Below are 16,476 nucleotides of genomic sequence, written 5' to 3' on the forward strand. Positions count from 1 at the left end.
GGATTGCATTTAGGTTGTAAAACAAAGTCTAGTTGAATAGCCTTCCAGAACCTACTGAGGGGATTCACATACGAAGAATAGATGCACAAATGAGGCACAGAAGAGGAAATTGGGGGAAGTCAGGATAAATTAGCCAACAATAATAAAACTAAATACTGTATGATGATTGTGACTTTACATACGTAAAAAGATGACTAACTGTACCATTTTAAAAATATTCCATTGTTCCCAAAAGTTATGATTATATATAATGGTTCTTACGTTTCTGTGAGTCTCAATCAAATACTGTACTGTAGTTCTGACCTCTCTCCATTAGGCATTGCTGCTGTGTAAGTCCAGTCTGAGGACACTGTTCTGCTGTACAAATAGAGTGAAGCTCTACATATGTTGCCAACCTTTTCTTTTCAACTCTTGTTTCTGCCCTGCACAGGATTGAGAGAAGGATATGTCTGGGAGTTGCATTCCTGTGGAAACAGGTGGCTCCTACTCATGTCCTTTCCTTCTCTGTAACAGAATCAAACCAAATGAGGAGCTCTCAAAATGTGGACTCTGCTCCAACAAATATGCTTTCTCTTGTTCATCTCTCCTGCCCGCCCTCTCTTGTTCTATTTATACAGTATAGAATAATGGAAGCAAGGAGTGTGTTACAGGCTGGGATCTAATTGATTTCAGATGGTTTATATATAGAATAAGAAATGCCTGGAATGAATTTCAGGTTGGAATCCAGTTGAGAGGTTTAGAAGAGGTTATATAATTGTCAGTGTCCAAGTATTACTTAAGGAGACACCATTCCATCCAACCCAGGGGCCAGCTTGTATAAAGCTGATTGGCTGCCTCTATCTCAATTTAGCTTTAAATATCAGCTATGGTGATGTTTTTATGAATTTTTTGATACAAAGCTGAGAATCGTGAGCAACAAACGGAGGACCTGATCAGAATCAAGTGCTGCAATGATACAGGCCTTCGCAAGCAAGGCCTGAACCTGTGTTGGTTCCTCAATGTGGAGATTAACGTTCCCTGGGTGGGACGGGGTGGGGGGGGACAGAGAATTGATCTTTGCTGTATCCAGTTTTGGATGGCATTTTGTGGAACAGGGACACCTGCTATTGATGGAATTGGCAGCTGTATTTGCAGGCAGCAGAACTGTAGTAATTAGCAGTGTATAAATAGCAAAGGAGACTGTTGCGTCTCTCACACCATTACGAGCTCCTGCCATTTATCTACTTCTAGCTCACACTGTCTGTCCAATTTTATACTGCCACCAGTAAGTAACTCTGGACATGGTACGATCCAATTCCTGGCACTTACTTAGGAGAGGTTGGGAGGGTTGGGCCAGGAACATGAGAAGGCAGCAGGAGGAGGGGGTATCGGCAGAGGAGTGGGGGCAGGGAGAAAGGCCAGGGGCTGAAGTTGGGAGGGGAATGGCAAGGGTGGAGGGGATTGCGCGGGGGGGGGAGGAATATCAGAGGGATAGTGGGGGGAGGAATGGCAGGTTTAGATATGAGAACCACCAAGGGACCAGGTTGGGCGGGGGACAAGTGGCCGCAGGATGAGGGCTGGGGGATGTGATGGGGGGTTTGGGGAAGGGAGAGAAATAAAATCAAATTATGCCGTTCTTTTAAAAAAAACAAAAGTACAAACTTTATTTCTTTCTTTGCAAGGCAAACGCCTTTTTTTTTCCCACTTTCTTAACAAAATATAATAGTATCTCCATGAAGACAAACCATGTCTGAAACGATGTCACACAGATACAGGGCAGACGATAAAACCAGCAATACACAAAAGAACATTGTTTAAAATCAACTACAGCAAATACGTGGCTGAGGGCAGGGGAGGAGTTACAATTGCAGGAGGACAGGGAAGGCTGCGCAATCACATGGGGGAGCGGGGGCTTCCTGGACAGCAACAAATTAAGTGCTCAAAATGTCCCGACCTCCGTCCATAAAGAAAATGCCAAATATCTCTCAGAAAGTCGAGCATTTCTTTAGGAGGATGGAGGCTCGGTCCATGCAGTCCTATCAGGCAAGTCCAGCGTTTGTAGTTGCCCCCTCTCTAGGCTGAGATTGTACAGAATTGGAAAGGCCCAAATGAGACCTTGATGTGTGTGCATTTCCACACACACACCCCACCAGGATGGAGGAGGGGCCTTGGGGAGGGGGTGTTTGTCTGGCATAATGCCCGCTTGGTCACCTCTGTGTGTCAAGGGAGTGCTCTATTGGTGAGGGTCTTAGCCTCGCTCTGTGCTGCAGCGTTTTCTGGGTTGCTCTCCTCCCGGTCTGACTCAGTGTCAGACTGTGCCAGCTCAGACCATACCCGGACAGGCTCAACGATGACAGCACTCCGTCTCTCCTCTTCCTGTGAGTCTTGTGTCCCTTCAATGTGCTGGATTGCCTGGTGTGTAAAAGGGGGAGATATTAATCCTCTGCACATTAAGCTCCGCCATTCAGACTATATAATCGGGAGTGGGGGTGGCAACTGAGGACCCGAATTCGTGGTAGGAACCCACCTCCCCCCCCCCCCCCCCGGAAAGGCACTGACGCCTGCTACTGTGCAGTTCCATAGGCAACCAGGACCCATTCGTCATGGACAAAGGCAGATGCCAAGTGTTCAAGAGGGAGCAGTAGGGAAAAATAGTCACAGCCCTGATACCCTATCCTTGTCAGACATACACACCCAATTACCTTCCAACAAGAAAGGAGGGGCAAAATAGTGATCAGGGACTGTAACCCTGGCTAATAGTTGAGGTCCCCCCCTCCCCCCTCACACACATACACACTCACAGACATTCCAAGGACACTGAAACCAATTGTACAGTGCCGCTGTTACTACCCAATAAAGACAAGATGAACAAACATGGGCCTACCCATTCCATGTGGCTCAGTCGCACACTGAGCATCTAATTATGCCTCAAAGGAGGAGAAGCAAAAGAATCTTGAGACTTACCTGAACTATGGTGTCTAGGTTCTGTCTTGATGTAGTGGAGGTGTTAATCACGGAGGCTGCTCCCATGGTCACCACGGCAACGTGGTGCGAAGGTGCTGGAGGTGGAGTCTGCACAATGACTGTGGGATGATGAGTTGATGCTAGGGAGATGTGCGCGGGCAACAGCTATGAAACAAGAACAACAAATACAATCATTCAAAGGTAAACATTTGGTAAACTGCTAGAGACGATAATACAATTCAAATTTACATTTATATAGCGCCTTTCATGTCAGGACGTCCCAAAGAGCACAACAGTCTTGTCTTGGCACCTGAGCTCAGGGTGGGAGCTGAGCGGAGTGCGGGGGGGGCAACAGGAAGGTCTTGAGACCGACTGTGAAAGAAATGAGGGAGGGACCGAGTTGGAGAGACTTCAGGGATGGAGTTCCAGATAGTGGGAGCTGTTGTAACTGCACATTAAGCACTTGGAGAAAAACTAAGCAATTGGGATAGGTGAGCACAAATTTTTAAAAGGCAGATTAGATTGTGCTTGACCAACCTTGTCAAACTCTTGTAGTAACAGAAAGGATAAAGTGCAGTGAATGTATTCAAGCAAAAATATGATAAGGCACCACTGTAAAGAGGCCTATGGTAAAGATAGTCACATAGAATTACTGTGAATGTGGCTCATGGTAGAAAGATGGAGGGCAGAAAGCAAAGAGGAGGGGGCAAAAGGAAGTTTCCCAGAATGGGAAGAGTTAGTGAGTGGTGTGCGTTTAGGAGACCGCTCATTTACTATATGGATAAAATGATGGAGGAATTGAGGAAACTACTGAAATCTATACCAAATTGGGGGCAAGGGAAATTGTAACGGGGATTGTGAAGGATTACAATAGCTTAGCAGATGGGCAACAAATTCAGTTTGATTCCAAAACTGTGAAGTGGCCAACAGTTGTACAAGAATCGAGGAAAAAAAAGACACATCTTAAATTGGAAGGTGGTGGTGGGGGGGGGGGGGTTGTATGCTGAATTTGAGATAGGGGGTGGGGGGTGCTCCTGACCTGTGTCTGCAGGTCCTCCTCCAGCGGCTCCCCCGCCTGCTGCACTCGCGCTTGGTCCTGATGCTGTTGTAACTGCACCTGCTGCGCAATGGCCTTTAGTTTCTCCGGGTACATGTGTGCCTCCAGTGCCCGGACCTGCAACACAGACACAGGTCAGCAGTGGGCCTTCTCAGGCAGGAAACAAGTGTGAGATATGAGAGGCCACTTGTACATTGCAAGAAGCCTTCCAGATGTTCACTGTCCTGCCTGTACAACCAAAGTAGATCCGGGAATGCTTCCCCCCGGATGCTGACACACACGGGATGAGGGTTGTACAGAAACTCACATTCAACCGAATCCTGCAGTATTGACAGGAGATGATACTGTAATATTCCATGATGGCCAGTAGAGGTCATTAGCACCCATATAGTGTAGGCATGGCACAGCAAACAGAACAGTGTAAAGTTTTACATCCTCCAGTTGCTTTGTCATAACTATAACAGACAGGCAGAACCATACAATAGAAAATGTGGAACCCTTCCCATCCCCACGCAGAGTTAACAGTAGAGGCAAACTATGTTGCATAGTCTGGTATCAGTGTCTGGCCGCTCCACTGGCTCTGTAAATGGCTCTACCCTGGAATAGACGGGGTGGAGGGGGGGTGGTGGTAAAGAGCTCACACTGACCTGTTCCTCCAGCATCATCCTGACAGAACGCTCCTTATCCAGCTGTTGGCGCAATTCAATCATTTCCCTTTTTAGGTCCTCTACTTTCTCATCCTCCCAGACGTCAGGGGATCCAATCCCCTCATCCTTCTCCTCTGCACGCCGTCTCTTGGGGGATGAGCCACTATACTCCTGCCAGAAACAGATAGACCTCAGCACTTGGTCCAGATTCTGAGAACATCAGCCTGTAACTCCTCCCAGGTAGTGCTCTATGCCACTATAGGTACTCACTATATATCAACTGATGGGAATCTAGCTTCCTAACAATGTCAGCACTCAGTAACTGTTACAATAGCAAGACAGTCTCTCTTCCCGCCCCCTTAGGTCATGTATAGAAAACATTAGAATCTCCCTCTACACTATCCCATCCAGAACTTCCAGGTGAGATACCTCCCAGTCTCAGCTGAGATATTGTACGGATCCCTATTCTGCCTTAATCACATCCTCAGAAGAGTGCCCCCTGGTGCTTCATTGTGCACTAGAAAGTTCAGTACCAATGTTGTTTCAGAATCATAGTGAGCTTACTCCACTTAACCTGGCCTGAGATCTTTAGCTTTTTTCCAATAGATTCCAGTCGTACTTGTACAGACAGCTCCACTTCTGAACTGTCCCAATTAAATTGATTCTCCTTTGGTAATGTCAGATCCATTTATAGAGCACTACCCCATATGTTGGTAGCTGCTGTGGCACAGACTCACCTGAATGAAGCGCTTGAGCTGCGAGTTCTGCTGCAATAACCGTGTCTTTTCCTGTTCCAGTGAGAAGATGTACTCAGCTGTTTGCTGTAAGATGGCTGCCTGTGGGAATAGAAACGTGCCAGTCAATTGGTAGCTCTCTCGCCTCTGGGACCGAAGATTATGGGTTCAAATGTATGCTGAGACATAAACTCGGTTTAGGCTACACGGCAGTGCAGGCCATGGGGAAACACTGCTTTGTTGGAGGTGCCATTCTTAAAATGACATTAAATCAATGTCCCCTCTATCTGTTCAGATAGTCATTAAAGATCCCATGACGTTCACACAGCCTGACTCCCCTCATATAGAAATTAATCAATAACAAATTAATTTGTGGGTTTTACATCATTTACCCAGGTCAGAAGCAGAGCCTTGACTTGCCCGAGCAGCAGTCATCACAGTTTCTGCCCCTGGTCATTATCCAGAGATCCTTCTAGAAGCTTGAGGTGTGTGAACACCAAGTCGTGACAGAATCAAGCTTAAGCCCCAGTTGACCATACTTACTGTTGAGGTCACATATGAAAGTACCCTTTGCTGTGGTCAGTGCTATAGAGCAACAGGAGCAAATGCCAAGAAAAGCGGAGAAAGCATTGAAACACCTTTACAAAAAAAAACACCTGCCTGCATTGAATAAAATATGCTGTTAAATGTAAAGCTAGTGGATCTAACCTTACTGAGCTTTTCTCCATCAGTGTGGGGAATCAATGTTTTCAAGGACTGGAATCCAGCATTGATGCTCTGCATGCGTCGCCGCTCATTGCTGTTGGCGATTTCTCTCCGTATCCGTCTCTCCTGGTCTCTCTGGGACTCCTGGGGAAGGGGTATATTTGCCAAGCTGCGGGAATATGAGAAATACACAATGTGTAAGCCAGAACCATGTGATAGTGGGCACAATTGATGATTGGAAAGGGGTGCGCGTGGGTGAATAGGAGGGAGGCAAGGGCAGGATCAGGTGTGCTGCCACCAACATAGTTGATATTCACTGTAAATACTCACCCATGAATATAGTAGCCACTTAAGTGAAGTACCAAAGGGGCACCTGTGAAATGGTATGCCAATGATAAAATGAAATGAATGAAATGCCTTCAAGACAGATGCACTTCAACTAGCTTTTCTGACATCTAGTGGTTAAAGCCACTCCTGGAGTCGGAATAAGCAATTCAGACTGGAAAGTTGTACATTTGGTTTCAGGTTTGATCTTAAGTGGAGCAGTATTAGGGGCTACGTTTGGCCTCTGACCTGATTAAAGGGAGGGGAACAACAAAGTAAAACACGTTTCTGGACATTAGCCAGGGATCACTATCCATTATTTTCAATTGAAAATATGTGAGTATCTGGGTTCAAACATGGCTACTTGTTTTAAGTACTAGGGACAGCCTTTGCATGTGGAATTGCAACTCAGCCACACACCGTGGGAATGGAGTAAGCACTTAACAGGAACAATCTTGTCCACAATAGGCCAAACATCAATTACATGGGGCATCACAACTGCACAGAACCAGCACAGAAACCAAACTCCGAGCCATTTCGTAAGAATCAAGATTGGTCACTTATGTCACAGCCCCGCCAAGGTCCTACTTTGTTACTGTAGCCGGTATGTATGCATGCAGTGAAAGGTCAAGATTACGTTTCCCGTGATTCAATACGTCTTGACCTGTCGCCGCATACTCACTTATTAGCAAGCGTTGGAATTGCGTTGAATCAAGGGAAATTCTTCTACCCGCGCGGCAACAGGTATCTCTACGATTCCCTTGATTCAATGCAGCCAAGAAGTGCAGGAGTAATGGAGGATACCAGTTAGGAGATGATTACTTTATTAAAATACAAGCAGTGCAAAGAAATCTAAGTGCTTTTTGTTAGGAAACTGAATGGGAGTGGGTGCATGTACGACTTAGGCGATTATATTATTTATAAAGAGAAGACTTATGCAAGTTTTACTGTACTTCCATTTGATACATCACCTTATCAAGAAGTGTCAAAGCACTTTGCAGGATTTTACTATAAACCAGTGACTGTATCTGTAGCTGAACAGGGCAGCCAATCTGCGCACAGTAATGCCTCCCAAACAGCCATGAAGCTAATGACAAATTCTGTTTGGGGGATTGTTAGCCAGGACACTGAAAAAAACTCTGCTTCTTTTAGAATAATGGCATGGGATCCACCTGAATAAGCAGACAAGATCTTGATTTAACATCTCATCCAAAGGATAGCCTCCCTAACAAATGCATTCATCATCTGTAAGACTGGACTGGCACCCATTAGCTTAAACGTTGAGTTCAAAGTCCGATGTGAGCCTTGAACCCACAATCTTTTGACTCGGAGATGACCCTAGCTGGCTAAGTGCTGCAACACAGATGAGGAATCAACCTAATCAATGGAACCTGGGTTTTCACTTTGTATGGTTCTGTACATGTGCGTAACATTCACGCATGAACAACTTACATTTATACAGCGCCCTTGATGCCAGACAGCATTTCGGAGTGCCTGGACACACTTGACCAGCTAAGGTCGCTAAGCCACATAAGGAAGAGAGAAAGGCATCCCCGAGGTGGATAGCAGCAATGGATATCCAGAAAACAAACAGGAGGGATCGAATTGAGTGGTTTGGATGATTCACAAACTATGAAGCTACACTGGCTCCTAGACCAGCAAAGGACAAAATTAACAAATACTGACTGCACAACAACCTCTGTCCATTTGTGGATACATTGAGCACTGATGTGGTGTTCTCCATTGTTGAATAGCCTGCAACCCCTTAGTCTTTAGGCTTTTGCATTTAAAAAGGCATCTCAAATAAGGTCCTGGCAACAATTCTCCAGATAAACTGGAGTTCACTTCAAGATTCTTTGTGGGACCTTATGGTGACCTTAAGTTAACTGCTGCATTTGTCTACAAATCTACAGTCATTACATCTGTGACTCTACGAGATGGATTATTATTTACTGTACAGGATGCTCAAGATGCTTCACAAAATTTGCTGTAAAGTGTAGGAAGGTATATTTCACTCACAAAATGCACAGCTAATCTACTTTACAGTATATCCTGTGAAGCGCTTTGAGACGTCTCGACAACGTGAAAGGCACTATATCAAATCCTGTAGTTCAGTGGTTAGAGCACTCGCTTTGCAAGTGAGATACCCGAGTTCAATTCCAGGCAGAGCGAAACCTTGGGCAAGTTTCCTTACTCCACACAGAGCCTAATAATAATCCTCCAAAACCAAAAACAATAATAAATTGGTCATTTTCAATCCACGACTGTTTGTGGGACATCGCTGTGCGCAATTGGCTGCCGCGTTCGCCCACAAATATACAGTCAATTCACTTTACAGCGTGTTCTGTGAAGCGCTTTGGGACGTCCTCCCGACGCGAAAAGCGCTATATCAAATGCGAGGATCATTATTATTATTAAATGTCAGGATTCCTATTATTTCGTGGGCAATCGTGGCGGCCAAATTTTGTGCACAACAATTTGCCACAAGCAGCCACAGAGTAAATGAGCAAACGTAGCCGGGGGGGGGTGGGGGGGGGGGGGGTGACTGACAGAAACCCGGGCAGTGCTCCCGTGAGAGGAGACAATATTAAAAGTCCAAACATCTCAATGCAGCTCTGATCACCAGTTCAGGTTGTCCGGCCCTGTGGGTGAGTTAAAACTTCAGCTGCACTAAGTTTGGGCTGAGTATTGGTACCAGGAGCGCCTCTATACCACCATGAGGTTGCAGTCTGTGTGTGTGTGTGTGTGTGTGTGGGGGGGGGTCAGTGAATGCAAATCCCCCCCCACACACACACACACACACTGTAGTGACTGTTCGCGTGTGTAGTGACTGGCCCCGCATGTGGTTCACAGCTCATCGCGGACTCCCAAGTTCCTGCGGCTGCGCTTCACACCGACCGGGACTACAGATCCCGGCGCTCCCCGGGCCCTGTCCAACTCCAGCTGCGCTGCGGGGAGGCGGAGAGAGGGACAGGCCCGAAGCGCCGCTCGGCCTCGGCGCTTCCCCCCCCCCCCCCCCACACACACACACCCCCACCCCCGCGCGCAGAGTCCCGGGGGGCCGGGGCGGGGGGAGGGGGTGACCGGGAGCGCGATCCAACACGGACTTGTCTTTTTTTTCGTAAATTTCACCCCCCGATCAACACCCCCGGACACTGCCCAGACCCACGTGTTGCGCAGCCCGGGCTGGGGAGGGAGGGCAGGCGGGCAGGGAGGGGGGGAGGGCAGGGCAGGGAGTTGCGGGGCGCGGGCAGGAGCTTTACCCGATCCCCCCCTTTCTCTGGGGGAGCAGCATGGCTGCAGCAGCGCTTCCCACGTGCGTCTGTTTGCAGCCTCTCAATGTAACCATTTCACTTCAGAAACCCCCCCTCCAAAATCCACGTGTTGTTCCTCCCTCCCTCCCTCCCTCCCGCTAACCCGCAGCCCCCACCGCATCAATGCATGAACCCCCTCCCCAACCCCACCACCAGCCCCCCCCCCCCCAGCACTGTGCTCCTTCAGAGCAAATACACAAACACACACACACACACACGCACAGAAAAGGTCTCCACGCAAACAGCAGATGGTGGAGTGCTTGTTACGAGCAATGCATTTTTTTTCGAAAAAAAAGTACACACCTACAGAGACCTCCTATGACTTCTTTCTCACTCTTCCTGAAATCTTGGAATGAAGTCACCTTCTGGGTGGGCACCACGAAATACTCCATTCTTGTACCTGCAATGTTTTGAGATATATATATATATATATGTATATATATCTATGTGTGTGTGTGTGTGTGTCTATATATATATATATATATGAAAGCGCCCCGCACGCACACAGCAATCGGTGGAAATAAAAAGAAATGTGTTTTTGTGGGTGTGTGTGTGTGTGTGTAGTGGACGCTGTGTGTGTGTGTGTGAGTCTCCAGCTGATCAGTGTATCAGATGGTTGTAAATGGCGGGAAACAGCTGGTGCTCTCGCAGCACCGCCGCCTCCTTCCGCAAAGACTGGGATTGCATGTAAACAAAGGACTATTCCCCAACCAGGACTGTGGCCTCCGAGCCCAGGGGAGCAGCATCCACACCCCCAGTGGGTGTGGGGGGAGGGGAGTGGGGCTGGAGAGGGGCGGGAGGGGGAGTGGGAGGGGGGGGTTGTGTTAAGAAAGAAGGACAAGGCGGGGAGGGAGGAGGGGGTGGAGGGGGTTGGTGGGGGGGAAGAGAGGGAGATGTCAGTTACAAAGGGGGGGGTTGTTTCTCCATACGCCACTACGTGTGTGTTGTGTGTAGTGAAGCGGCTCATCAGCTGACGGGTTGGCAGGGCTGCGAGCAACAGCAACAGCTTCTGTGACATTGGAGCAGCTGAGAACACACAGAGAGACACACAAATACACCCCCCACACTCCCCCCCCCCCCCCCCAACCCCCCTCCTCCCCCTCCTCCTCCGCTTTAAAGAGACGCCACTGGGCGGTGCAGATCCTTCCTCTCTGCCACATTTTAAACAATCGCAACATCCTGCATCGGATTTAAATCCTGTACAATATTTTTTTTTAAAAAGTATCATGTGCTTTTAAGGGACGGCTGGTGAGTGAAGCAGAGCCCCACTGACTGGACAGGGCATTCCCTGCCACCACCATTGGCCGCCAATTTAGTTTTAATTTCAAACATCCCATCTGTTCTGAACTGCTCCTCATTCTCCAGCTGACCAGGGACAGGGATTTTCGGCTGTAGAGTGTTTTATTTAAATATTAATGCGGAATCACATGCCTTTTTTTGGGAGGGCTGCCGAACTGTGTTGTGTTTTGGGTTCATTTTCTCCTCCATCTCTCCCAAAAGCTATTGGGGTTCAAAGGCGTCCTGCGGCACATCAACAAACTGGTCAGTGTTTATGTGTGAGCCCTGACAGTGAGTGACAGCAGGGTGTTTGCCTTCCATGGGGCCTCTCAACAAACCCTCCAATTCTGTCCTCTTCTAATATCTCCAGGGATATCTGTATAGTATTCAGGAATGGGAACCCCGCTGATTTACTCTCCATATCCCAGGGATGCTGAAGTATTAGCAGTTTATTTGACAGTGCCAGGGCAGGGTTGAGTCATAGAGAACCTGATCAGCACCTTGGGAAATCCTTGCGCCGTGAAAGGCGCTATATAAATGTAATTTGTTGTTGTTCTGTTAATGTGCGGATTATCCAATAGGTGGTCTCCAGATAGCCATTAAAACAAGAATTGTAGCTTAGAATCCTTTGACTAATTCAGGTCTACCGAGTTGTAAATTCAACAGAGCAGGAATCCAACGTGTGACAATCTGGCCTGTGTGACTCAATGCTGCACCCTTTATCCACACATGTAGCCATGTTGATTATATCAACTTTCTTGAAGTTTATACCTCCTTCGCATACCTTTTCTCCATATTCTTTTAATGTCCTAACTGCTCAAATATCTATTCTCCCTTTAAATGGCGAAGTTGATTGAATGATTTCCTAGGGCTTGGCTCTTAATTTTTATACTAAGATGAGTGCTTCACATCAGCACCCTGAATAACTACAGGACCACTTAACCTCACTAACATAAGATCACAGTTATATTATGCTGAAATTTTTAATTACATAGTCACAGATTTTTAACCAGCAGCAGGAATTTTCCAAGTGTGTATTTAAACCAGTAATGCAATTTATAATGTGTTTTTGTTCATTCAGATGCAGGTATATTAGAAGTCAGAGAGAGAGAGATTGAGATGGAGGGTTTGCTCTATATATGGAAGGGAAAGATAAGTGCTTGCCCAGTATAGTACTTTAGTAATAGTATAAGTCCTAATAGCATAAAGTTGTACTTAGCAATGTACATTCTGTTTTGTTTGAAAACCTGATAGCTGCATATTTTCATATCCACAATGGAGCTGGTCCTATTTAATATGAAAATAGGCAATATTATATCCCTATGTTCTGGATTCCCATGAAGGTAGTATCCTATTTTGCGAGATTTAGTTTGCAAAAACCACATCATTGCTGTTTGAACACCTCACAGATAATTTCTTTCCATTATAACCCAGATAATCATTAAACATCTGTGGCATTACTCAAGAGATTAAATGATACTTTGACAAATTGAATTGTAATAGCCACTGCTTTTGATGTTTTGCAGTTTCCTGCTCTCTTCACAATTCACAACAGTTCCTAAGTTTGTGTCAACTTCAAATTGGTTAAGTTCTCCTCTGTTCTCACATCTAGCTTGAAAGTTCATTTTTTCCAGGTATTGAAATTTTCAGTACAAAGGGAAGCCATTGGGTCCATCATGCACAACCACTGCTCCTTGTAATATCTTGCTTTATTATTAATCCAGCGCTTTGGAACGTCCTCCCGACGTGAAAGCCGCTATACAAATGTAATCTTGTTGTTGTAATCCCACGCTCCAGGATAACTCTTCTTATCCACTTAGGGCTGCTTTGGTCCTGAGACAGCAGGAGAACATCATACAATTAGTGTACATTATGGACAGGAAGCATTATTTTGTACAACATGTGTGCTACAGAACATCCGGGAAAGCAGTCAACACCTGCACTGGAGTAACAAGTGTGTAATAATCTTTAGTCACAGACCTGGCCAGACCAGAGACTTACACATGGTGAGTTTAACACTATGTGACTCTTACATTGTGTGTTTAAGTCCCAACATGACCCGAATGTATGGCTCATTCGTAAAACCCTGTTTTGTTCATGTTTCTGGCTTCTTCCAATGGATGCTTGTGGTTTACAGACTTGCAAGATAATCATCCCACATAAAATGCTGTATAAGTGCAAATTGGTAGGAACAAATTTCTCCTGTGGGAACCTGCAGAAAGGACACAATAGAGAATAGTGAAGGGAACTCCAAGATCCAGAACTAGCTTCTGCCAAAAAAAGTTCTAGTGTTGTTATGGAGCTTAACATGCTTCCTTCCTGTGCAATGTCATCAATCAAAAGGCACCCAAACACTATGGAAAAAGGGCAATTGTGCAATGGAGGAAATAAATAATCTGCTAGGACTCATCTGTGAACACATGTATGGATTCTTTTAAAGGTTCATACTCTGTTTAATACACAGAGGGATATTTTCCGGTCACTCAAACTTCTGTCATAAATATTTAACCAACAGATGTCTGTTAAATTCTGTCCCATTTCCTCTCTGCCAGAACCACTCTCGGTCTCTCTGCTCTGCACCAGAGCATTGAAATTGGTCAAGGGAGCTTCCCCAATGTGTAAAGTGGGTAAAAGTAAAGCACGATTCATACAGACCAGGAAATTGTAATGTTGATATCCAGACTGCTGGTCTAGTTTATCTGAATTAGGCAAAAGTGGAAGTGACAAGTGATCTCAGTGCCCCTGGATTAGGGAGGTAGAAGAGCAAGAAAGTCAGCTCAGCATTCATGCTGCAGATCTTTATTCAGTGACTTTCCCTTTTGAATAGTCCAATATCAGCAGTGCCTCGTTGTACACAAAGAGACTGAAACTGCCAGAAAGACTCAACTTAACTCTGATGCTGTATTAGAGACAGCTGATCCCTAACGAAATGCCAAAAGAAAGTCCCTAATTGATTATTAGACATCTGGCAAGTGCAGGTTTGAGCCATTGCTTGGGTAGAAGAAATTCTTTGTGAGGAGCATGGTGAATTGACCCATTGAAAGTACAATCTTGCAAGCATTTACACTCTTGTCCAGCTGGGAACACCCTACCCATCAGGACTTTGGTTTGCAGGGTTAACAAGAGCTGAGTGGAAGAGTCCCTGGCCTCAGTGACTGGTCTGTCCTTCTAAGTCCTGCCAAAAGTCCCAAGTCCAATGCTGCGTACCAGACTTACTCAGCACCATTTGCTTAATTCAGGTCCTCATGTAAAGGACCTTGGCAAATAGATACGTCCAATGTGAAGCAGACTCCACCTCCCGTGTGCTCAGCAACAGGTCAGTGTAGGCCGGAGTCTTTTCTTCCTGTAGTCACATTCCGTGTTTGTCACAAATCCACCTCACTGCTTGATCCTGGTTTCTGCAAATGGTCTGGAGCAAGCTGCTGTACTGCATTTCCAGGAGCTTAGATCTATCCAGGAGAACTGTTTGCACACAGGTCTTATAAGCCACAAGCTTGAACTGCATCAGGACCTTGCTGTCCTTGAAGAGAGATGTGCACGATCTCTACTCGGTCATTTAGGACAACGTCCCAGCAAAAGTTGGTGCCCACCACAACCTTGAGACAACTGCGACTGATGGCCCTTGTATCTTGCAATCGATACCCTCGAATAATAATAATCCTTGCATTTGATATAGCGCTTTTCGCGTCGGGAGGACGTCCCAAAGCGCTTCACAGAACACACTGTAAAGTGAATTGACTGTATATTTGTGGGCGAACGCGGCAGCCATTTGCGCACAGCAATGTCCCACAATGTCGTAGATTGAAAATGACCAATTTATTATTGTTTTGGGTTTTGGAGGGATTATTATTAGGCGTGTGGAGTGAGGAAACTTGCCCAAGGTTTCTCCCTGACCTGCCTGGAATTGAACTCGGGTCTCTCGCTTGCAAAGCGAGTGCTCTTAACCACTGAGCTACAGGACTCCACAAATGTCTTCTCTTGAGCTGGTCAGAACCACGATCCCACACTTGGGGTGCCTCTACCGTGTGGCCCACTGTTCAAGACGGCGGGTACGGGTCAAAAGGTCCCCAGGTGAGACCGCAGCCAGCACAGCATCATACGCAACATCAGAAGCGCTGCAATCCTGTCAGACAGGCCTGGAACACATACACATATACACGTGCCACCCAACACATCATTGATAAACCCATCCAATATAGTGCAAGTGACAATAGGCGGACTGTGTTGCTGCTATCTTCAAGGTATGTAATAACGACCCGGGTCTATACTGGCCGATGCATTGGCCCAGTGAGCCATCACCAGCAAGAGCTGAGATATATGCATTGCACTACACACAGCGTGTGAATTCATTGCTGGTCCGAGCAAGGGGAGAATTCACCAATTTGAGAAATAAACCCGGAACGAGTCGCGCTCGTTTTGGAGCGGAGCCAACCGGGGAGCCGCGCGGAGCACGAACAGTCTCGGGTCGAGTTGCCGAACCCGACGGCCGCCGCTCCATCGGCTTTCGCCATCCAACCCGGCGCTCGCAAACGATTCCGACACCACCACTCGTCACCGTTTTGCACCGTCGAAAGAAATATGGATGTAATATGATGCTTCCAACACCCACCCAACTCCCCGCCTCCCTTTAAAGGATTGACTATGCATTGCCTTTGCACCGGGTCCGGTCAACCTCTCGGGGAACCACAGGGCGCAAACACTGACAGGGACTGCGAAGCGAAGGACAGAAGACTTTAATGGAGGTAAAGGGAGGAGGTGGGGGGTGGGGGGCAGTGCAGAGGCTGGAGGGGCGGTGCAGCTTTAAGGCTGACATTCGGATGGGAAGGAGGAGGAGGAGGGGGGGGTGTGGGGGGGGATGGAGGGGGGGGGGGGGGGGGGGTTGCTCGGGCATGCGCCGAGCGGCTGGAATGGAGTTGGGGCAAAAAGCGACGAGAAATCGGTGCAATTGCTGAAGAGTGCAGAGTGCAGCTCGACTGGTGCTGTCCCGAGACCCCTCCCGCAGCCCCTTACCCCATCCTTCCTCCCCCCCCCACCCACCCCACCCCCCCACCCCTCCCACACACACACACACACACACACAGACACCAACACCCCCTTTGCCTGGGGGCTGTCAGCCCCGCGATCGCCACCCTCTTACACTCCCTTTTGAGTAGGGTGGTGGGTGGGGGTGTGTGTGGGTGGGGGTGTTGGGGGTGGGTGTGGGGGGGGTCTCCAAGATTGGGGAATTTCAGGAGAAGGAAAGGCTGGGCCACCCCCCGCTCTGGCAGTGAATGGTTGGCAGGAGCAGAGCAGGTAAGACTGTCTCCAGTCAGTGCTGCTGTATATTGTATCAGAGACGATCTATAATAATAATAATAATAATAATAATAATAATAATAATATCTCAATCCCCCACGACTTGTGACACAGGTTCAACTCCGAGCTGGGAATCGACTGTACGTTTTAATTCTGATAGTCCCTGCCCATGATTGCTG

At 47.2% G+C, this 16,476-nt stretch overlaps 1 protein-coding gene across 3 annotated transcripts; it reads right to left on the reverse strand.

Annotated features, from left to right (window-relative positions):
- Window positions 1-1,627: 1,627 nt before the first annotated feature.
- On the reverse strand, window positions 1,628-10,478 carry tfap4 (transcription factor AP-4 (activating enhancer binding protein 4)). 3 transcript variants are annotated; one of them, XM_042341262.1, is made up of 8 exons: window positions 10,436-10,478; window positions 10,028-10,124; window positions 6,090-6,255; window positions 5,385-5,483; window positions 4,648-4,818; window positions 3,983-4,117; window positions 2,944-3,108; window positions 1,628-2,391 (listed from the first exon to the last, which is right to left on the reverse strand). In XM_042341262.1, exons 2-8 carry the CDS (start codon window positions 10,114-10,116, stop codon window positions 2,200-2,202), a joined length of 1,017 nt encoding a protein of 338 aa, XP_042197196.1. In that variant the 5' UTR covers window positions 10,117-10,124; window positions 10,436-10,478; the 3' UTR covers window positions 1,628-2,199. The 3 variants fall into 3 exon arrangements, with proteins under 3 accessions (XP_042197196.1, XP_042197197.1, XP_042197198.1); XM_042341263.1 differs by lacking the exons at window positions 10,028-10,124; window positions 10,436-10,478 and adding an exon at window positions 9,674-9,806; XM_042341264.1 differs by lacking the exons at window positions 3,983-4,117; window positions 10,436-10,478 and having other exon boundaries at window positions 10,028-10,413.
- Between the last annotated feature and the right edge of the window lie 5,998 nt (window positions 10,479-16,476).

This window comes from Callorhinchus milii, unplaced genomic scaffold, assembly GCF_018977255.1.
Source record: "Callorhinchus milii isolate IMCB2004 unplaced genomic scaffold, IMCB_Cmil_1.0 Scaffold16, whole genome shotgun sequence".
NCBI lineage: Eukaryota > Metazoa > Chordata > Chondrichthyes > Chimaeriformes > Callorhinchidae > Callorhinchus > Callorhinchus milii.

Excerpts from the sequence above, each read along its gene's own strand:
- tfap4 (XM_042341262.1), bottom strand. The coding sequence starts at position 10,116 with ATGGAGTATTTCGTGGTGCCCACCCAGAAGGTGACTTCATTCCAAGAT. Across the intron at positions 5,484-6,089 it reads ATGGAGAAAAGCTCAGTAAG|GCAGCCATCTTACAGCAAAC; the intron begins GTTAGATCCACT and ends CTATTCCCACAG. Across the intron at positions 3,109-3,982 it reads AGGAGGACCTGCAGACACAG|CTGTTGCCCGCGCACATCTC; the intron begins GTCAGGAGCACC and ends CTTGTTTCATAG.